Source organism: Dermacentor silvarum, chromosome 7 (genome assembly GCF_013339745.2).
Source record: "Dermacentor silvarum isolate Dsil-2018 chromosome 7, BIME_Dsil_1.4, whole genome shotgun sequence".
Lineage (NCBI taxonomy): Eukaryota > Metazoa > Arthropoda > Arachnida > Ixodida > Ixodidae > Dermacentor > Dermacentor silvarum.
In genome coordinates, this window is record NC_051160.1 from 164,491,600 (window position 1) to 164,514,959 (window position 23,360).

The 23,360-nt window shown below is 45.3% G+C and overlaps 1 protein-coding gene across 1 annotated transcript in view; it reads right to left on the reverse strand.

Moving 5' to 3' along the window:
* LOC119458656 (uncharacterized) overlaps positions 1-22,841 on the reverse strand; it is a 30,885-nt gene extending 8,044 nt beyond the window's left edge. Inside the window, exons 1-4 of the mRNA XM_037720521.2 lie at positions 22,683-22,841; positions 13,902-14,149; positions 5,004-5,153; positions 3,853-4,013 (exon numbers count right to left, since the gene is read on the reverse strand). Of these exons, the coding sequence (XP_037576449.1) occupies positions 3,853-4,013; positions 5,004-5,153; positions 13,902-14,146 (556 nt within the window). The 5' untranslated portion in view covers positions 14,147-14,149; positions 22,683-22,841. The remainder of the gene's footprint in view (positions 1-3,852; positions 4,014-5,003; positions 5,154-13,901; positions 14,150-22,682) is intronic.
* Between the last annotated feature and the right edge of the window lie 519 nt (positions 22,842-23,360).

Consider the following 23,360-nt stretch of genomic DNA (forward strand, 5'->3'; position numbering starts at 1 on the left):
GGCCACCTAAGCAACGTAGCCCGCTCTACAATGCAAGTTCTCATTTCTTATGTCTATACTATGCCCGTGGGGGTGAAAACTTACTGTACTTCTGATCCAATTATGTTTCATTGGGCACAGTTGAAGATCTGAAATATTCATACATTTAAGTATTTGAGAACTATTCGCATTTATGAATAGTGACTATTCGATTCGAAATTCGAAAGTTTCGAATATCCGCACACCCCTAATTATACGCCTCACGATTTATAAGGTGAGGCGGCAGTGAGGGCCCAGGAAAACTACAACAAATATGCGCACTCACATAACATGATATACAGTAGCCAACTGAGTATTCAGGCTCGGCGAGGATTGCTTGAAAGACTGAAAGATTGGTAGTCCAGAAAACTAATTCACCTGTGGGGAAATGCGTGGAAGTGGCCCAGTTCGTGAATACGGTACACAGTTTCACTTTCGCGGTATTTCGTGAGACTTGGAAGTGAATGTGCCTGTGCATATGGCTAAGAGCGCTGCCGGCCGCATATACTTTGACTCGTCCAGTGCCGATTCTAGTGAAAGTGAAACCATCTCCGAAAGCGATTGCCCAAGAATATCGCCCCATGACCCTTGGTGCAGCGAACTACTGTACCAAGCAATCCCGCATCAATGATAACTTCAAGTAATCCTGCTACACAGAAAATAAATGTGGCATGCTTGTGTCACACGGGTTTTCTTCTTTTCAGGTAATTTGAAAATGTGCTTAATTTGAAGATTTTTTGCGGTCCAGGAAACTTCAAATTAACGAGGCTTTACCGTATTTCCTAGCTCGGCGGGCTAATCACGAGCAAGCTGGTGAGAACATCTCACGTGATGCACACCTGCTACTGTACAATACAGACAGGCAAAGTATTCCAAGTTCAGCATGCACGCAACAAATGTGCAGTTGCTCACAGATGACTCTTCAAAGACTGCATTGTCACCTGCTGCTGCTGCGCAGACGTGCGAGCGTGCAACAGTGAGTAGCAGTGGAAGCAGAAATATTTAAAGCCGGATTGGCATGATTGGCCAATCGGGGCACCATCACTTTGCAAAAAGCAGCAGCATGTGCAGTTCCAGGCACAGGCCTCTGTCTGCTGCCTCCTGCAATCATCATGTCTGCACTGCTCGGCATGTCGACTTGTGTGGGAGACTGGGCGCTATGCAAACTTGCTTCACTTGTGTCAGTTTGTCCAACTTAGTGCACATGCAAGTTTTATTGCCCTCTCCCGTCTCCATCAAACATAAAACTCTCCTCACCTTCGTTCATTCAGCCATCGTTAAGTTTCTAAGGACTGGGCCCACAACTTCATCATAAGCACTCATTTGTGTCCGTTCTACATGTGTCCATCTTCCAATCAGTCTCTCCACCGGTACCAAACTAGCCCAATTATCCATCCAATGACAACATACTGATATCTTTGAAGAGTGTACGGTCAGTGCATATGGAGCTGACACTTTCCTTGCACAAATGTTGCACACTTATTTTTTTATTCTGTTTGCCGTGCCACACGTGGAAATATGCAGTGGAGAATAATATCCCTGCGGCATATTCACCCCACACAAGTAAACATGAGACACTTGCACGGAGCAATTTCCAGCATGCCTTTGCAAGGCCTAGGTCTGCCTGTACCATCCTCCTGTTGTAGTTGAAAACTTGTGGGGCCTCACACATGCTCTTGGGACAAAGGAACGACAACACAGTACTGCAAACAATCAAAAGGGCATTTATTGCACACTAATACACACTAGCCGAATTGCAACCAATAGAACATTCACACGGGCGCGCGACAAGTCAAGGAAGTCCGACTCATCGCGACCCGATAGCGAGCGAATACGTTCGCCCCATGCTATGACACCATCGCCTAGTCATTCACGTGTGCGGTCACGCGAACGGTGGCGCGTTCGAACGATCCGTGTTCGTCCATACCGGTGCCCCGCTCCGAGCCACGCGAGATGTCTCGCAAAGCGTGGCGGGCCGGCGCACGCGCGAAGCGTTCGTGCGTGTTGGTCGCCGATCCCAAGCCAAAGAGCAGGACACCGGTATTGTCACAGCTGTCCCCGATTTGTCGTCGGCGCGAAGTCGATCGACGGGGTAGACAAGCCGGTTGGTCGTTCCGCACACAAGCGAGCACAGTGAAAAGAGTCAGTTGGGAGTAAACAAAAAAACTAGATATTTATGGCTGATAAATACACACAGATTAATAAAATACAATAATAAAGAAAACACAAGACAGACTAACACACCTGAACTTAATATAACACAATGATGAAGACAAATAAATACGAGCAATTAACAGTACATATACATATGAAACAGGGCGTGGATCAAATATACAAGAATAACACCTAACAGCATTTCACTAAAACAAAGTTCAAAAGAAATCAAAGTTCAAAAGAAACAAACGATGTCACACGCGTGGCCGGGCAGCAGCAGCAAGTTCATAAACCGTGAAGTCGACGCACAAAGCTTTCCCGAAGAATGCTGGCGGCCGATCTTGTCGAGGTGGATGCAAATTGCTGGGCAGGGTTTCCCGGGAGTCTAGATTGAACGTCTTCTCTCAAGCAGGTTGAGCTAACTTGAGGCGAACTACCGTGAGCTTCGTTGCAGACGCTGGTTTGACGTCTCGTATGTCAGCAAGTTCCTCGGAGTTCCGACGTGGCCAGGCGGCCCAGGCGATACTGGACGGCACTAGCCCCCCAGCGGCTTCTCAGCAGCGCATAGGTTCAGCTTCTAGACTAATCAGCAGGGCACAAAACCTGCGCTTAAATAGCCTCTCCTTTCCCTAGTTCCCTATGTAGGGAAACTGCCGCTATGTAGAGTTCTCCAAATTCACGGCTCTTAGCTCCAAACAATCTTGGCCGCGTCCCTTTCACCATGGACGAAGAACCGCAGATTCTCCTCTCTCCCAATGTCAAGGGCCAAGGTGGAACCCAGCATACCACGCAGACGTACACGCACACTTCTGGGTCCGTAATCGGCGTGTCGCGTCTGGAATCGAGATGGCACCCCGAGCGGCCACGACGCTTTTGACACCCGTAATTCGGCGTGTCGATGTCGAGTAAATTATACGCTGCACAGTCAGGAGCCCACGTTTTTGACGCTCGCAATTCGGCGTGTCGTTAATCAGCGTCCAAACCATTCGAACATATGCCGCTCCGTGACAGGTATGGACGAACACGGATCGTTCGAACGCACTACCGTTCACGTGACCGTACACGTGAACGACTAGGCGATGGTGTCATAGCATGGGGCGAACATATTCGCTCGCTGTCGGGTCGCGGTGAGTCAGACTTCCTCGATTTGTCGCGCGCCCATTGGTTGTAATTCGGCTTGTGTGCATTGGTGTATGAAAGGCGCAATAAATGCCCTTGCGATTGTTGGCACTACTGTATTGTCGTCCCAAGAGCATCCGTGAGACCCCACAAACTGCACTAATGAAGCTGCGGCTCCTAAATGACAAAATGACAGCAAGCTCGTGTGAATTTACAAATAGGGTAGCATGGCTCAGCCACAGGTGCAGGCAGTGGCAAAATCGTGGCACAGGCTATTGACTCGTCTTTGTTATCCCTGGTTTTGTTTTTTTAGACACCTGTGTGTGTGTGTGTAAATATATATACATGTATATATATATATATATATATATACTGCTCTTCTTGAAAATAATTAAATCAGTTGGAAGTGAGCACCCTTTCTCCTCTGTGCTTTTTCTAAAGCAATTCATGCACTGCGCAAAACACCGCTGCGATATAACGTTCCAGTCCGGTTCTGGTTTGCACAAAATTGTTTCTTTGCGAGCTTCAGCATCCCGCACGCTGACAGGTAACGAGGCTCACCGTGCCAGTGGATGAGGGACTTGATGAGCTCGAGGCCGTCCAGCTTGTTGTTATCATCGTTGTCGTGCAGCTTGAAGTAGTGGAACTGCAACTCCTCCTCGCTCATCTTGCTCATGTCCTGGTTGGGGCCCAGCATCTCACTCAGGTGCTCCTGGATGTGCCTGCGCATGTCATGCAGTTCCCATGCCTCAAACACCCGGACAACACTCGCTATAGCCTGCACTTTGTTTTTAGAGGGCAGGTGGCGCCACCTTCTGGCAAGTGGGAACAAAAGGGGCACTAGTTGCAAGGAAGGTTTTTCAAAGAAATACAAACAAACTGTGCCAGTGATTGGATAGGAGCATCACTTGCGAGTTAGCGTCATTTGTAAGCTGTCACATGAGAAAGTGTATAACGACGCTTGTTGCATGAGCATTCGGTGACCTTGTTTCCTTTTATCAAGCTCCCTTGAGGTACAGTCTTGACAACAGCAACTGCAAGAGCTAGCAAAAAAAAAAAAAAAAAAGCCCGAAGAGTTTGGTATCAAACTGCATTTTTTTTTTCCTCTTACGAAAAGCAGCATTTTTACGGTTGCAATTCTCTATTTCAGTGGATAATGCTACTGCATCTTGGCGACACTTGGGCGAAAATAAAATAGTTCAACACAAGTGTCACCCTCTTGTAACTTAACGCCCTACTGCCTGGCAAATTTCTTGTTACTTGCAGGAAGTTTCATGCCAGTGGGTGAATTTACCCACAAGTGTAGGGACGGGCGAATATTTCAAATTCTGAATACGAGTAGAATACCATGTCTTTATTATTCATATTTGATTAAAAGTTCGTGATTCGATAATTTTCAAGTATTCGACATGAACATCTTTTACTGACCGAGTACACACACTAGCACATGTTACAAAAAGTAGTTTTTTTTATCATACAATATTAGCCAATACTTTCAGGAATGTGTTGCAATTTTCAGCGATGACTAGTGATGTGGGAAGGTGATTCCACTCGTTGCATGTATGCGCCAGATATGAAGGTGCAAATGTGTATAGGTACCAGTGGGAATATTCCAAAGAATGCGCGTGCAAACACGTGTTGTAAATAGTGACGCAGCATGTAAAACCTGCGTACAACTGCCACTGCATAACATGCAGTGACCGAGAACTTACGCCCTGTCCTGGACGTGCGACTTCTCACGCATCAAATTGCTGCCTGCTGGCGCTTGGGGCACCATGCCCGGCTGCTGGGGGACCATGCCTGGCTGCTGGGGGACCATGCCTGGTTGCTGGGGGACCACCCCTTGCTGTGGGGCCCCATAACTGCAGGGTACGAGTAAAATACATGGCAAGCGTGTCAAAAACATGTGACAATATCTTGTGATGTGTCAGCATTATCGGCAAATTGCAACACCTTATTCTAGTATGGCTAAAAAAACACCTCTACAGTCGAACCCAGATATAAAGAATTATTGTGTATAACAAACAGCTCTAAAATTCCCATTGATATTTTTTCACAAAATTTTTATTTTACATATTGAATTACCTATACATCGAACATTTTTTTTTTGAACCCCCTCAGATTTGATAAATCCAGGTTCCACTGTATCACTCACTAGTACACCCCAACATTCATTACTGTTTACTACTTGTATGTGGTGTTATGAGAAAATAAAACACAGATGGCATTTGTTTACTTCAAAAATGAGCCTTGTGTAAAACTGAAGGCGTCACACAGTGCTTATCTCTAAGCAACATCAAATAGAGTAGAACCCGGCTGATGCGTTCCTCATTCATCCGTTTTCCCATGTAAAATGTCGCTAAAGCCCGGTCCTCGCAAAAGGCTCATAGACCTTTAAGAATTAAAATCTCCTTTGATACATTGCCATTCCCCTAATGATCCCATGTTGCGACTTTGGCACATAATTTAATTTCATTTAATGTATAGCCTTAAAGGTCTGAAGGCATTACATAAGGAGGCAATTACAGGGTAGTAGAACTGTTTCTAAAAGAAATACACTGGACAACAAACATACAGGAATGGTGATAGTAATTATGCAAGAGTAAGTATGTAATTCAAGCACATCACTATTTTCATAAAGAAAAATACACATGCTATATCGTATATAAATCTAACTAAACAAGATTATGTGCATCCACTGCATTAACACTCTGTCAGAGCCGGTCATGATAAACACACCAGGCAGTATCTCACACACTTCTACATGTTCAAGTATTGAAACCTGGAATGCGTTGCCAAACAAAACTGCCGAGACAGCTTCTACGGATGGCTTCGTCGCAATATTGGCGCCATATTTTGGTTGCACACGACAGTTGTTCAGCATGTAGTTCACAATAGGTGACCCGTAAAACGAGCAATCGCAGGGAATTGTGAGCACCGTCTGCTAGCAGCTTCCGGTTCAACGGACGACGCGGCGGCATCGGCAACATGCCTGGTGCACGTGTTTTTCTACGCGGTTTCAACTGTCAGTCGTGCGAAGCTTTCCGTCCGCTTTATCGACCAGCAATGTCATACCATTCATGCAGCTGATTTCTAGGTTTTAGTTCATCTGGGCGCGACGATGACGAGCCAATAAAGGCAAGGATACACTTTTATTCATAAGTGAACTCTGGTTTTCGTTTCGGCAGGCTTTTTTGTTTCTGCCAGGTTTAGCTCTACAACATTTGCCGCTGCTTGGGCGCACCGTCACTGACTGCTCTGCCTACGGGTCAGTCACACATGAAAAAGCTATCTTTATCCGATAATTTGTCGAGCGTATAGAAGCATTACTTAGAAAATCGGGTGCTGAGGCGTTGGCTATAGCAGCCTGGTAAATACTGCCCTGTGTTCGTCGCTGCAACCGATATCGTCAGTAACGGCGCAGCCAGCGTAATTAGAAAATGAAGTGCTTAAAATGTTGGAATACTGCGCGCTGTGAACGGAATTTCTTGGTAGAAACTCTAGGTTCATTTGAAGTGGTACGTAGTTAGTTTTCACTTTTTTTGTCAACAAGATGTGGAAATGGCCGTATCGCCGACATATTACAGCTGCGCAAGCAGCCGTAATATGTCGGCGATACGGCCCAATCTGTGTTTAAGGAGCTATCTGTGTTCAATATATCTGTGCTCAAGGAACTAAGGTGGGCTAGTTGGTTACGAGTATGTATGTATCTCGGTGTGTCCCGTTTAAATTTGCGCCGCGAAACCATGTTTCATAATACCTCCATATGTGCATGCGAGTACTGAAATAGTTATTGTTGCTTGAGTCAAAGTTAGAGAAAGAAATATCCTGGGGAATCATTTCGTGTCGGCCTTTACACAGCTAATCGCCGCCTGACAAGTGGCACTGTACGTTCATTTTATTTTTGTTCACGGATGATCTCTGCCTGGTTACAGTTTTGGAAGTGGCAGCCATTTCTCTGATGCTTGCGCACAGCTAACTCAGCAAGGGATGCTGCAAGGCAGTAGTTACATGCGTTCACCTTTAACGCTTGAATTTGAGCAGCCAATGGCTGAACAGCTGACGATGGTTTTGCTAGGCATCTGCAACCGGGTAATCTTCGAGTGGGACAAAGTCAGACTGCAAGCGCAAGTGGCTCAGTGAGCTCAGGCGTTGCGCTGCTGAGCACGAGATTGCGGGATCGAATCCCAGCCGCGGAGGCGAAATGCGAAAACGCTTGTGTGCTTGCGTTGTGGTGCACATTAAAGAAGACCAGGTTGTCAAAATTAATCTGGAGCCCTCCACTACGGCGTGCCTCATAGTCAGCACTGGTTTTGGCACGTAAAACTCCAGAAAGAAGAACGGACTGCAAGCGCATCAATGGAATTCAACGGCGAAGCGGTGGCGGCGGCTGCGCTGACTCAAACCGGAAGCAGCTAGCAGACGACGCATCCTACAAACCCTCACTATTTTACGGGTCACCTATTTAACGCATAGGATGAATGCTTGGCCAATGGTACACGTGTATTCGAATGCTACTTGTGATTTGTGTTGTACTCATTGCAATGAACTAACAAAAAAGTAATATTTTATTGAACCCCCCGCAACTACAATAATGTCACATGACTAAAAGTGTAATTGTAATGAGCACCTGTTGTTCCTTTTTGACTCTTGGGAAACAAAGAAACTGTCTTGTGTTGAATGACAGTGTTGGTGTTTTTTTCTTCTTTTATTCCCATGCTCATGTACATTTTGTGGGGATTGAGGATTGCGCCGGCACCATTGCGCGGGCTTCACCTGTTCTGCCGTCCCTCGCCTTCATTCCCCGTCCTGCCGTCCCTCGCCTTCATTCCCCGTCCGCTCGCAACCGGTTCTAGCGGTGGCACTCCAATCGCGGTGGTTTGCGGTGAGGGCGGAGCGCTGACGTCACGGCAGCTGCGTTTCGGCTGCTAGCGGCAGAGCGTGGGTCTCTTATCTCCGGGACCAGCGCACGGTATGTACATGCTTTCCTCTCGTCCACCGACACCTTTGTGACTAGGACTGGAGCTCGCGCACGGTGCCTTTGCCCGTGCGGGGAGCGCATACTTTGCGCTGATCCTTTTCCCGACGCTAAGCCGACGAGCAGTGCCTAGCGCTCGCGCGAGGTCGTACCACGCCGAGCCGCACTTGCCGAAAGCCTAAGCCGAAGCCGAAGGATATTGCCCGAGCTCTCGCGAGTTGACCCATTGGTTATCGCCAGAGCAAGTAGCATAGCCGCCGGGACTTTTCCTAGCGGCGTGTCCCAGCTTGAGCCTGTGCTCTCGCCGCGAAGTGCTATCATCATCATCAGCCTATATTTTTATGTCCACTGCAGGACGAAAGTCTCTCCCTGCGATCTCCAATTACCCCTGTCTTGCGCCAGCGTATTCCAACTTGCGCCTGCAAATTTCCTAACTTCATCATCCCATCTGGTTTTCTGCCGACCTCGACTGCGCTTCCCTTCTCTTGGTATCTATTCTGTAACCCTAATGGTCCACCGGTTATCCATCCTACGCATTACATGGCCTGCCCAGCTCCATTTCTTCCGCTTAATGTCAACTAGAATATCGGCTATCCCCGTTTGTTCCCTGATCCACACTGCTCTCTTCCTGTCTCTTAACGTTAGTCCTAAGATTTTTAGTTCCATCGCTCTTTGTGCGGTCCTTAACTTGTTCTCGAGCTTCTTTGTTAACCTCCAAGTTTCTGCCCCATATGTTAGCACCGGTAGAATGCAATGATTGTACACTTTTCTTTTCAACGACAGTGGTAAGCTCCCAGTCAGGATTTGGTAATGCCTGCCGTATGCACTCCAACCCAATTTTATTCTTCTGTAAATTTCTTTCTCGTGATCAGGGTCCCCTGTGAGTAATTGACCTAGATAAAAGTACTCCTTTACAGACTCTAGAGGCTGACTGGCGATCCTGAATTCTTGTTCCCTTGCCAGGATATTGAACATTATCTTTGTTTTCTGCATATTCATCTTCAACCCAATTCTTACACTGCGAAGTGCTATAGGCGCCTGTTATTGTATTTTCGCCCTTGGTGCGGGACCCCTTTGGTTCCCCGCTGCGCGGATTCAATAAACGGTTTCCGTCAACTCAGGGCTTAACTGTGTTTTTGCGTGCGTCGCTCGGTAGCCCCTTGCGGCCTCTGAGCTCGCGCGTGAGCGGTGCTGGAGGTGACGGCTGATGTGGCCCTAACATAAAGAACAAAAAAGGGAAAAAAATTTAATTACCAGTAAATATTACAAAACAGTAAGCATATACTACACTATTTATATTCATATTACTGTCAATTAAACTCGAATACCTACACCAGCTTGGATAATTGACTGTCACGTAAAATCATCGTGATGGTTGGTGATTAACAGTTTTTGTAAGGTGCTAGAAAATAATTTTTTTTATATCTTTGCTCAAAGTGTATTGACACATTGTTTTGAGATTCAAATGATAAGCGTATAAGCAGACATGTTGCCCTTATAGAAGGAAGCACGTGAGGGCGTAGCCTGCAATCTGCAGCCGCTAATCATGCCACCACTAGGAAATTGCGAGAAGCTTTACAAGTGCTATCACAAACTACAGGGGCTACTTTGAGCTTTCTTTATTGAGCCCTAGTCGTGGCTTGGTGTTCATAGTTGTTCTGGCTGCCGATTGCTGGCTCCAGTAGATGTCGACCCATGCCTAGTTATCTGCTGGTGGCACCGTATGCAGCTGACATGAAGTGCAGGCCACGTGCTGGCGCATTCCCTTTCATAACAGCGCAATGCACTCAGCTGCTCGCCCAGAAATAAAATTTGATTGTTGAAAGCAAGCGCCTGCCGTTCCTGCTGCGCTGAAGCTACGCTTCATCCCAACTTGTTCACATGGTGTGCATTACATTAATGTCAGTTTAAATCGCGAGACTTATTTGCTACCTGCACACACAAGGCCTTCGAAAGCTAACCACTTTTAGGTGTTATTTTTTAAAATATTTATTTGTCAGATACTGCCTGCTGCCTTTTGAAAGCCATGGCAGGAGTGGGTACATTGATTTCATAAAGAATAAATATACATTACAATCATTCAAGTCAACAAAATTGATAACAATATTATTGCATAAGAATACTGAGAAAGCATTTATGGCTGAATGACTCTATGGCTGAATGAAAAAAAGAAGTACACAATCATTAGTACTGCACAAAACTCGTACTCTCACGAAATGGTAGTTTTTTTTCAGAGACAATACCGTGGCACAATAGCGTTGAAAAAAAAAAAAAAGCGCGACAACATTTATCTGTAGGCATAAGCCATAACGCGAAAGAGCTATTTCGGGATGAAGATAACAAATAAGACTCCCGAGGTTAATTGAAATCCTCTAAAGGAAACATAAGGGAAAGGTAAACAAGCAATGGCTATTCAGAAACTGATACATCGGTACAGGGCGCCTGTTATTGTATTTTCGCCCTTGGTGCGGGACCCCTTTGATTCACGGAACATTTCCGCGAACGCAAGCAATCTGGATAAGTAACAGAGAAAGGTCTAGGGAGTAGGCAATAGTGGCTCGCTTACAATGCAGGCTATATGCAAGGAAAAAAGAAAAAAAAAAAAACAGTGCAATCAAGATCACTGTCGATAAATATCACAAGTAAGGTTACATGGCAGATATGAAGGCATCGGCTGATGATAACCCAACTACGTCACATGGAAGTGCGTTCCATTCGGCTATGGTTCGAGGAAAAAAGGAAAAACGATACGCGTTTTTCACTCGTGGCATTAGAATCGTTTTGCTGTGTTTCCATCTCGTTGGCCTTGCGCTGTTATACTGCATGTAACTGATGAATTCCATATTTGTTCTACCGTTTACAATATTAAAGAGCATTTGCAGTCGGTATATAGTTTCCTACGTGATTCTAAAGTAGGAAGACCGCTTCATTGCCTAAGGTTAGTAACCGACACATGCCTGCCAGAAGCGTTGAAGATTAATCTTAGAGTTTTTTTCTGGACACGTTCAATGCAATTTACATCAACTTTGATGTGCGGATCCCAAACGACGTCTGCGTATTCCAATAACGGTGTAACTAATGTCGTGTATGCCACAAGCTTAGTTTTGGAAGTGTAATGTGTTAGACGATTTCTTAGCATGTAAAGTTTCTTCAAAGCCAATGAAACTACGTATTTCACATGACTCTTCCAGGCTAGCGTAGAGTTTATGTATAATCCCAAATATTTAAATTGGTCTACCGCAATTAGTGGAACATTGCTGATGCTATAGGTTCGGACAAGCGGCCTCTTTTTGCGTGTAACTCTCATCTGAACACATTTGGAAACGTAGTCGCATTTGCCACATTAAGCACCAGTTGTTAATTGCTGTTAAGAAGTTTAGTATTTGTTGGTCTTCATCTGACTCAATGTGCATATATACAACACAATCGTTGGCAAATAAACGGCAACAGCACTGTAGAGTTAATTTGCAAATCGTTGATATAAATTAAGAAAAGTAGTGGCCCGAACACCGATCCCTGGGGTACCGGATACAAATTCTCAGTTCGAGTTGCCTACATGAACAAATTGCTTGCGCTGTGTAAGGTACGTGTCGAGCCACTGTACAATTTGATGGTTGTCTAGGATGCATCGAACCTTGAACATTAAATTGGCGCGCGACACACGGTCGAAAGCTTTCTCAAAATCAAGAAAAATTATATCAACTTGTCCGCCCTTGTCTAGTATTACCATTAGATCATTTGTGGTGTGAATGAGTTATGTCGTAGTTGATAAGCTGCGCCAAAACCCATCTGAGTGCATGAAAAAAAGTTGTCCTCTAAGAAGGAAGAAAGGTGCTTGAAAACGAAGTGCCCCAAGACTTTGCTGCAACTGCATAGCAGTGAGACCGGTCTATCGTTGATTACTTTGAGTTGGTCACCCGATTTATTAAGTGGCACCACTTTGGCTGTTTTCCATTTCAAAGGTATTTCTGCTTTCCTCAAGCTTTCTTTGAAAATTATATGCAGATACTTCGCACATACCATTCAGCATATCTACGCAAAAATATGTTTGGTATGCCATCCGGACCGATAGCTTTCTTGGTGTCTAATTCAAGTAGAGCCAAAAAAAAAAAAAAAGCCCCTTTCGTTTATGTCTAGATCCGGGATAGCAAAACTCGTTTTCTAAAAAGATGTAGGCTGAGTGGTGGCACTAAGAAACACAGACGAAAAGTAGTCATTGAATGCATTGGCTATATGGTTACTATCATTCGTGATAGCGTCATCAAGTTTCAATTTGCTAATAGTGGCATTTTTCCTCGTTAGGTGCAACCAGAACTTTCTCGGGTCGTTGATAAGACAGTTGTGCATTTTGACATTAAAAAAGTTTAACTTGGACAGCTTTATTCTTGTGCGCAATTCATTGCCCAGCAGCTGCAGTGAAATCGCACCTCGGTTAGCGGCCATGCATGATAGGCGTTTGACACGGCGTTTCAATTGTATTATCTCACGCGAGATCCAAGGATTCTGACCGTTGCGTCTTTTTTTGTCTAGTGGGAACACATTTGCTAATGCATTCATCCCCAGTATTCCTGAAGTGGATCCACAAGTCATCGATTGTCGAATTTCCGGCAGCATGCTTATGCTAAAAAATATCAAAGTCTTGTTCCAGAAGGTCAAGTATACTCTCGTCTTGAGCACAATTAAAGTCGGGAAACTTTTTAATTACTTTTTCTGTTTTAGATAGCAAGACCTGCATATGGCCAGTAAAAAAGACAATGTCATGATCTGATATTCCAGGGAAATATGACATGTCATAGCCTAATTCACTAATTTTATCTGAAAAAATGCCCATACTTTGCACGATCGTAGCTGTTCCAACAATCATTTTTTTTCCTCTTTCAGTCAATGATTGGAACTTTGCCCAGTGCTGCTCTACAGTTTATTATACTGTGTGGGGATGCGTGACTCTCACGCATCCGATGTTGTTTTCCCTGCACGGTTCCCTTCTTCTGCAATCCGGCTTCGCCGCATAGCTTAACGTTGATGGCGGTCGGTGTGGTTGTGGCGTATTGCGAGAGATTGCGCGGTTGTTGTGCTGCTCACGCCACCTAACGGTGGGGTTACTCGGGTGCCAAAGGGAAAAGGCTGCTGCTCTTTGGCGTGGGATCGGCGAGCGGCGCGGACGTTCCGCACACGTGCCGATCCACACTTCGCGAGACTACCTCGCGAGGCTAGGAGCAGGACACCGGAATGGACGAACACGGATCATTCGAACGCGCCACCGTTTGCGTGACCGTACACGTGAGCGATTAGGCGTTGGTGTCTAGCATGCGGGCAAACACACTGGCTCGCTATCCGGTCGCGGTGAGTCGGACTTCTTCGACTTGTTGCGCGCCCATCTGAATGTTCTATGGGTAGTAATTCGGTTAGCGTGCATTAGTGTATGAAAGGCGCAATAAATGCCCTTTTGATTGTTTGCACTACTGTGTTGTCGTTGCTTTGTCCCAAGAGCACATGCGAGAACCCCACAACTGTTGATTTTTAACATAGCCTACCTTAACTGAGCACTGCTTGGGCAGCTCTAGTTGCTTGCAGTATTTGTGAATAAGTAAATAAATAAATAAATAAATAAAATGAAATTCACTATGCTTACCCTGGCTGCTGTGGCATACCAAACTGCTGCTGCCCCTGCTGTGGCAGCTGCTGCTGTTGGTAGCCAACTTGCTGCGGCTGCCCCATCTGTTGCTGTGCCATCTGCATCTGCGGCACCTGCATCTGGGGCACTCCACCCTGTTGGGGGTGCATGCCGATCTGTTGATGCATCTGCGCATGCTGCTGCTGCATCTGACCACTGCAACCCAGCGCCAGGGCCACAAGGAGGGTCCAACAACGCGGCATCCTCTGCAGAGAGTTGACCGAAAAGCAGATTGCTGACAAGGGAGGGAGAGAGAGAGGCCTTGGGAGGAAGACTGAAGAAAATGCAAACCCATAGACGCATGCTCTTGCAGAGCCAGAGTGCACTGTCACAGCATTGTTTGTTGCACCACTGTCTCTTGGCCCATCTTTGCACCATTTTATAAACAGGACCTTGCAGAGCAAGAGCATATTTACAAAATGGCGCAAAAACAGGACAGGAGAGCTATCACTACGTGCAAAGCTGTCTCTTTCGCCATGTTACAAAGGTGCCTCTCTTTTATACCATGGTTCACAGCAGCTCTTGCTTAAAAAAATTAAGGCAGAATGCATCCTTTGGGGATGCTTATTGTCATTATTGCAATTACCATTCAAGTGGTGGTGCACATTTGGTGGAGAAGGATTCATTATTGAGAAAATTGGTAAAGTGTTAATAATTTATCACCACTGTTTTCTTATCACACGAGTTGTTTAAATGACAACAGAGAGAAATGAAAAAGCCACTGCCGAAATGTGTCAAGTATGAGCGGTGTAATGCCACCGGGTTCCTCTCTCGCGCATCCCTCTGGACATGCTAAGTCATCTAGCGGCATGTATGCAAATACCCCCCTCTGTTTGCATGTCCTCCGAGATTGAACTGGTAGCACACTAGTGCGTGCTCAGAATTAACCCCTCGTTGCCCAGCTTGTGGGCCGTCCAGTTTTTAGTCTTTCTTTTTATTAGAAAGACCGCCGGAGTCAAGAGGCCAGAAACACGGTACAAACCGCGAATTGGGGGGAAGTAGACTAAGAATGCTAATCACATTAAAGGTTATAGAAAAAAAAAGGCAAGAGCTTTGAAGAATTTTTTAGACCCTTTCAAGTGGCCATGACACAGTCGTCCGACTATTTTAAGTTTATTGTTGTGACTGAGAGCAGAAGGGTCAATATGGTTATACATAAAATCTGGCCTTTCAGTACACATTCTAACTTGAAATTTCAATTTGAAATCTATGCCTCTAAGCCCCTTCAACCAACAGCGATTGGCATTTTGGAGTGGAATGTGCGACGTCAGGAAGTGCAGGGCCACCACTGTGTTGCTTGCTCCTAAACAGTAAAAAAAAAGACCCGCATAGAGTGTTTTAATTTCATTGCAGTGAAAAAGAGACATTATTGTGCTCCAATTTGAACATTGCAGCTTCTTTTACACAAGGTACAATGCTTGTGCAAAAGCTCTCCCAAGAATTCCGCACAGCCCTCACATTCATGACCCAGACTTTCATCAGAAGCTCTTGCCACCTGGTCCAAAACTGTAGCCATGCACTGGAACAGTAATATCCATGCCATGATCATTAGAATCATAGTCTGCCATAACCTTCTGCGATACTATCTTTCAAAGGTCTTCTCAGAACAGGCCACAAGTAATGCCCTCACTCCTCACATGATGACAAGGCATCCCTTATATTTCAGAGGCATAGAGGCAGCAGCAGTGGCAGTCTAGCTGCAAAGCCCTTCTACCTCAGCAGTGTTTTCTTCCTGAGGGATCACTTCTTGTGTATGCCCAGAGAAACATGAAAATGAGGCAATCTGAAAATTGTAGAGCAGCTGTTGATACCACAGTAGCAGAACTGTCGGATGAATTTGATTTTCCCAACCATTTTGTTTGACATGGTTGTTGGATTACTCCTGTTTCATACGTGGGATAACGCATGATAAGGCAGTTGATAATTTTGATTGCCTTTCCATTTAACTTGGCAGTAGCGCACCCAGGATCTCTGCCAGGGGGGGGTTGACAGTTTGCCAATACCATCTAAACAGCGCTAATTTCACTTTCTTCGGGGGAAATTGTCAAAAAATGCGCTTTTTGCGAGTGTGCAGACGATTGCGCGTCTTACATCTTAGTTGCAGTACTGAAATGCGTAAGGAAAGAAAAGGGGTTAAACAAAAGAGGGGGTTAAGTCGGCCTCAGGGGGGGGTTACAACCCCCGAATCACCCCCCGTCGGTGCGCCACTGTAACTTGGGTTGACAAAGTAAAAAAAAGAAAAATCCATTTAGCCTAAGTTTGCTAACATTGTGCCTTTGCGCAGCCGAACAACCAAATGCAGTACCAGTGTTCCATTTTATCAAGCGATTCTGTTTAAGTGAGCTTTGTTCGAGTTCGCTGTAAACTTTTTCTTCTCGCACAAGAAACAAGGCTCGGTGCAAAGACCCCTCCCGTGCCATGCCCAACCTTTATATTTGATGCAAGAACACACAGCTATGTCGAACACAAATGGTGGATGGCTAAAGACGAAGAATGGACGAGAAGGCTAGCACTCACTGATTGCCAGTTCAAAGTGTATCTTTCTATTTTCTTTGTTTACTTGTATTAAGTGAGCAAAACGTAAATGTAAGCTATATTATGAGTGACCCAAGAGTCGCCATGAAGATTTAATTCCAAGATGGTTTCACCTACACTGCCGCAATAGTTTTGTGGCCCAAGCCAAGCTCATGGCAAGCCAAACTGCCCACACCCCAACATCCCCATTCCTCTGGTAGTTGTAAAGGCGAGAGCCTTGTCGAAGGAAAGAGGAGGCTTCGTCGTCGGGGACGGACAAGCCTTGAGACAAAGAGACAATGCGTCAGCTCGTCTTCAGTTTTCCATTTCTTTTCCTTTTTGTGTCCATGCACCGAATTCCACATGCCACACGCACTCCTCGAAACCTCTTTCTCGTCGGCTTCTATGCGCCGCACAATGTAGCAGACGATGCTACCACTATACTTGAAACAGGCGTTTCAACAGTAGTGTTGTAAAAAAACAATGGCTAAAGGGGATACATAAACATGACCAGCCTCTGGACAATGTTATCACGAATAATTGAGCAAAATATTGCCACATCTTAAGCAATCGGACCACTGAGAACAAAAAAGCGAGCAACAATCGCATCAAACTTTGAGTGAAGACAAAGTTGCCACGTCAGCTCGCTAACTACAGTTACGTGTTACATATAATTATGCTTGCCGATTGTGTCTCTGTCCTCATATCACTAGAAAGCACAAAGAATTCAATTCTACACCGGTCGCTGTGCCTTATCATTCCTCCTCATGTTAAAGAAATTCATTTTCTGTAAATTCCTGGACACTATGAACTTGGGCACAATAATATTAGGGACAGCTTGGCAAAAGCAGCATATAATGGGCCCATAGTTTTTTTAATACTGAACCTTATTCTGCTGGTTGTGGCCAGAGCTCCACCAGCCCTTCTGCAGACAAAATGGCAACCTCTAGCCCTACGCAGGTGATCACGCACCGTCCTTGGGTTCCAGACATCTTCCACGGTGATGCCCATGTTGCTCCCTTTGTTGTCCTCAACAGCCTCGTTTCAAGATGCAGCAATATTAGGCACTCTTGTACATGCTGACTGCCACTGCATGCAACTTCTTAAAACACCCGTCACCTATTTGTTATGATGGCATGTGAAGCACGATGGTCATGCACCAGATTTCTTTGGACATCAATTATTCGGTGCTTCCACCTTGAGCGAATCTCTGCCATGCTATTATTGCCCTGTGGCCAGCTCCGGTACGGTGTGGCCGTAACACAGGGACCATCTTCTTTCATAATTCTCCTCTGATGCCATGCCCTGCCTTGGAAGCCCTCAATAAACTGAAGACAGTCTAACCGACTGCACCGTATCCATAGCACAATGCGACTTCATCAGAAAAAGATTACCCCCCCCCCCCCCCAGACTGCAACTACTGTGCATTGAGTTATCGCTTCTGTTACATCAGTGCTTTGTGTGCCATCATGCAAGTTTTTTACAAGCTGTCTAATTGCTGTAGCTTTAGTCTTCGTGGTTTTTTTTAAAGAAAGAAGCACAGCGATCAGGCGCACATGCTAGCTTTTCTTAATGGGTTTCACGAATTCTGTCATGCTCATTGCTATATACGTACGCAGTAAGCAGGTAAATTTTGCTTTTCAGGTAAGTGAAACTAGTGTACGTGCAAGGAATCATATATTGCATGCGGCTATTTCACGCCGGTAGCTGGGGTGGTATACAATAGGAGCTTCGCGGATTGCTGTTGACATATATGTTGATCCCTTCTGCTACCAAGTTCGAGCGTGTGGGTTTTGACGTGCAGGATTAGTAGACGGTGTACACGCGCTCTCTCATGCGTCGGGCCTTTAATTAGCAGACGGTCTCGCAAGCTTTGAGGATGTAGGCGGGTGCTTTCTGTATGAACAGTGCCGTGGCACGACCATGATTTCAGAGTCTCTCCATAGCAATAGTGGGGCCAATAAATATATTTCATCACCACCAGGATTTTTCTTACGTCCGTGTGGGAATTCCACTTAAATTTCTCAGGCAATGAGCTGGCTAGCGCGATCGACGTAATAAACTGCGCTTTGCGAAAATGTTCTACGCACCCAGGCTACGATTACACTGTGCTAGCTTCATGGTTGCGTCGGTGACGCGTACGCCTCTGAGACTGCACCATTGCGGAGGCCACGCTAATAAAAATGCTGGGTAGGGGGCTATCTACGAGTAGCAAAGAGCAGACGACAGCAGCCAGGAGAGCGACTTCCGGTCGCGGTGCTTCGACCGAAATCTCCGACAGTCCGCGACAGCTGGATCACGTGACTGTGACGCGCTCTTTTGTCAGGGCTAGTCAGACCGGAAGCCGCGGACGGTTTGCGGACAGTCCAGGATTGCATAATCGAAGAGGCCCATTAATTTTTTTTGTTTCTCGTTGTTGCTAGGTGAAACGCATCACCTAAAGCAACCGCAACAACCCGTGCAACTGTTCCACCAGTGCGACAGTAGGATGCAATTCTGAGAGTTGTCCAAAGGGTCCGTTCATGGCCTTAAATATAGGTCTGCGTTAATTAAAAATTCCAAGAGAGCCTTGATGGCTCACTTTCTTGATATTATGTTCGGCCAAGGGCCCAGTCACATGTTTTCACTCGACGGCCTGTCATTAACTGGTCTTAACGAAGAGGTCAATGCCTGCTGTTCGGAGTCATATTCGGGAAAGAAAATATGTGCTCCACATGGTCAAGTATAGTGCACATATCGCATTCTGGCAAGTCTGCATGTCAGATACGATGCAAAATATTGTCTAAGCATGTGGTTTTAAAGAGACATTAAAGAGAAACGCTAACTAGGTTTAGACTGATAAAATATTCCCATTATTAAATATTTTCATTAATCTTGTGGCATTATTATAAAAAAAAATAAAAGCAAGAGTTCATTTTTTTTTAATATATATTGTGTCAGAACCTCAGCATCGATAGTCAGTGTAATATCATGGATCTCAAAGTATATTATAATATTGTGGCTCGTAAAGTTTTCAAAACTTGCCCCTTTCACTTGCTAGCTCTTTCTGAATGTGATAGCCCATTTTAACTGATAAGATATCAACTAGACTCGAGCAGATGCCATCAAAATCCATGACAATCAGGGAGAGCTGGTGCAGAGACTTCAGGTGGGCGTCGCCACCCATTTTCTGTTTTTTTCTTCCATCTTTGCTGGCTCACCTTATTCTCTCAGAGTAAGAGTTCTTGTGGATAGTAAGAAGGGTAGTTCACTAAATTATTTCTCTCTTTAGTGTCCCATTAATATGCACCAAATGCTCAACACCTAAGCGTCGCTTGCATTCTGTGCCAACCGGAATGTGGTCCCCATGGCTGAGAGCCAAGTATGCACCCTCAAGTTTGGCAGAATGACGAGCCCCTTCTACCTAAAAGGGTTGATTATTAGCCAAGTAGCTCTGCATCCTTTATTTAAAATTTCGTGCCCAAGCCAACATATCTGATGTTTAGCAGGCCATTTTCGAGCATTTCGGTATTCTTAATGAGACGGAAATCTTCAAATCAGAGCGCCTTTCGTCTCAAGTCACGAGCAGCTCGGCAATAGACTTGAAATTACGAGTACAATCGGTGCACTAATAAGTACCAACTTACAGGACCCAAAACCTGTGGGATAAAAAAAAAAAAAAAAAACTAAGAAACTAAGTGCCGCACAGCAAGTGATGGAATGAAAGATAATTGCCACAATTAAGAGACGGGAAAATGGCTGTATCGATTACAGCGCCAACACAGACAGCTGATGCTGCGAGATTAGGAAGGTGGTGACGGCCACATATATCACAGAGCAAATTACCAGTGCTCCATTAAAGCAACGCAACTGGTACGAAGGGAACAGAAAGGAGGTCAATGATGGCAGAGAATTGGGTGATGAGGTTACGAAGTTTGCAGCCATGGGGTGAAGTCAGCAACACATGACTAGAAAAAAATTACAGATCACTGGGAGAAGCCTTAATTTATACTGCAGCACCTAGTTTCAGATTACAATTTAACCCTCTGTTGATAAACAGGTAACTAGCCCCTAGATGTTGAAATTCATGATACCATGGGAGTCAGCACAGAAATTTCAATGTGTGCATTTTTTTGTATTTTTTTTTTTTGGCTAACTAAGCTTTTATTGACTATGACATTGACACATAATCCCCAAGTGGGTTCTATCAACCTAGCTTAACTTAAAATGACTCGTTGTTGGGCAAGTTGGCTGATACTTGGTGAAGCTATTGTAGCACAATTAAAATAAACACAAAGAACTGAGGGTCAAAAACCATGGGCGCTACACTCACAACCGATTTATTGGAGTCCCCCCAACTGAGCAGAAAAAACTCAGCATAATGCTCACGGGCATACAGGGGCATACGGCAACGAAAAAAAAAAAAAAAAATTTACTTCCAAACAGGCAGATAGACGTGTTGCTGATGCAATCTTTGCCTCTTTTCCGATATGAAATGCCTCCAAAAGCTCAAAGTGGTTTCTTTGCTTCTGCCAAAAATCTTGGAAACCAAGGTTCCCACTTACAAACCAAGCAATGTGTAGGGAAGATGGACATTGACTTTATTCTTGTACCCACATGACAGCGGTATCAAGCAAACCCTGCCAGTCGCACATTTTACATGTTGTCTGGTGTGCTACTTCTGGCATCCATGCTTTCTGTGTTTGCATAAAATATGGGGGCACAGGCCTGCGAGTTTACATGGTGCCGAAAAAATTTCTGGTATGCCATACCAGCCAGAAGCAATGAAACCACTGCACGCAAACTTTTGGAGGCGTTCCATATCAGAAAAAGAGCATCCGCGACACGTCTACCTGCCCATTTGGAAGCGAGATTCAGTTTTTCGATTCTTTTTCTTGACTGTGCTGAATTTTTTGCACTCGCATTATGCTGTATGTTTTTTTTCCACTTGGCTGGGGCACTCCAACTGTAATGAGCTGCGAGTGCAAGACCTGTGGAGGTCTGGTCCACTTGTGGTTGTTTTAATAGTGTAACAATGGCTTCACCCAGCTCAACTCAATGTCTGAAGTGTCCCTTTAAAACAGCACAATTTATGTGTTGGTTGAGTCTACGCGTGTGCTTCTGCAGGATCACAGGAAACCTGTTGCATGCAGTGTTCCAACACTGAGGAATTTTGTCAATGAAGTAATTGACTGATGTATTGAATCGCATTAAACTGTCACAATGACAATTATCTCAATTACTTCGGTTCGTTGAGCATTTAATTCATCCCAAATATAACGACTGGGACAATGTCTGGTTCTCTATTTCTATAAAGTCTCTGGTAAGCTGTTGTTCGAACCATCTCTTGCGAGCCAGATGTTGCAAAAATGGTGCCTCCAAGAAACCACAAATTAATGCATCAAATGTGGTGCGAAAACATCACACATAGGCATGTTGTTATAAAATGCCTGCATCACGTACGGATGCAGGTCCTTGATCATTCTTTGTTACTAACACACAGACACAATTAGAAGCTTTGACAATAATTTAATATTACATCATAAGCCACGTTTTGGAAAGTTAGTACTGCTATGTCTATTACGTACACGACCAATGCTCAACACGCGTGGCACAGGACATTAACTGGGAAAACTAATTTTTGAAACAATTTTGGGAGGAAAGCCCTTCTCTAAATTCGACGTTTAGTGGAGAGGGAGATAATGACTTACAGATAATTGACTGCACAAAAACGTGTCTACGATAAGATATATGATTTATTTACAATATCGGAAAAGAGTATGCAATCTAGAATGTACCACTCCTGCTTGGGCTTCCGAAAGGCAACCAGGCAGCATTCCCAAATAAATACCTCAAGACTAGCGAAACATATAAGAACACACGGCGGGCATTCAAAGTTCCATCTACTTTTACTCCTGTAGCCGATATCAGAAGCAGTGCTCGGCAGGAGGGAGTTGGGGTGGTCACACTGCGACGAGAGCTAAAGCGAAGGAAATCGCGCCGGCCTCCAAGTTCTACGTGAAAAATGACGGGTCTTCACTTTGGAAATAACTGAAGGCATGCGACGTATGTGCTGCAGGAATGAGATGGGCCGACCCTTAGGCGGGTAGCGTATCCAGCTGGCGAGGGTCACTTGGGCCACGTGTACATACGAGTGGTCGGCGAGAGAAAAAGAGGACGATCGAGGAAGACGAGGAAGATGAAAACCCCGCGGCCGTGCTGCAGACGCCTTGAATGGGCGCTCACCTGTGACGTCTTTCGGATCGGCTTCGACACGTGCCAGCAGCTGCTCAGAACTTCAGATAGCGCGCTGACGCCGGGAACTCGAGCTCCTCGAACCGATGACAGCCGGCACAGCAGGAGCACACACACACTCGTCACACGCTCGACACACGCACGCTGCACACTGACCTATTTCTGCTTGTTATTTTGATTTAAATCCGCCTCTGATTCTACCTGCGGCCGCACCACAGGTGTAGCGCTCCTTACCAAACCAACATAGGGTGCCTCGATGCCCAGCGCCGCCGTCCAGGGTGGAGACAACCCCGCTGGCGCCGCCATATTGTGTCACACGAGCTGAGACTCAGCTACGCTTGCCTTCATAAAGTGTTACTCGCGGCGCGCTTCCAAGTGCTTTGCCATGATGAGGATTTTTTTATCGGTGTCCCATCTGCATATCTTTATAACCAATAGCCGTTAACTCGTCGAAGGTCGAAGACGTAAATGTATGGCGCCGGGAACATGCCCCAAGTTGCCTAATTCAATCACATTTAATATGCCGTGTGTATGTTTAAAATACGCACTATTTTTTTATTTTTTTTTGCGCTTCGATGCTTGGTATATAAGGTTTGCGACCCCCTGTGTGTGGAAGTTTTTCTTTTTCGCTGTTGTATTTTGGTTTACACGTCACGCCTCCTTTACCGT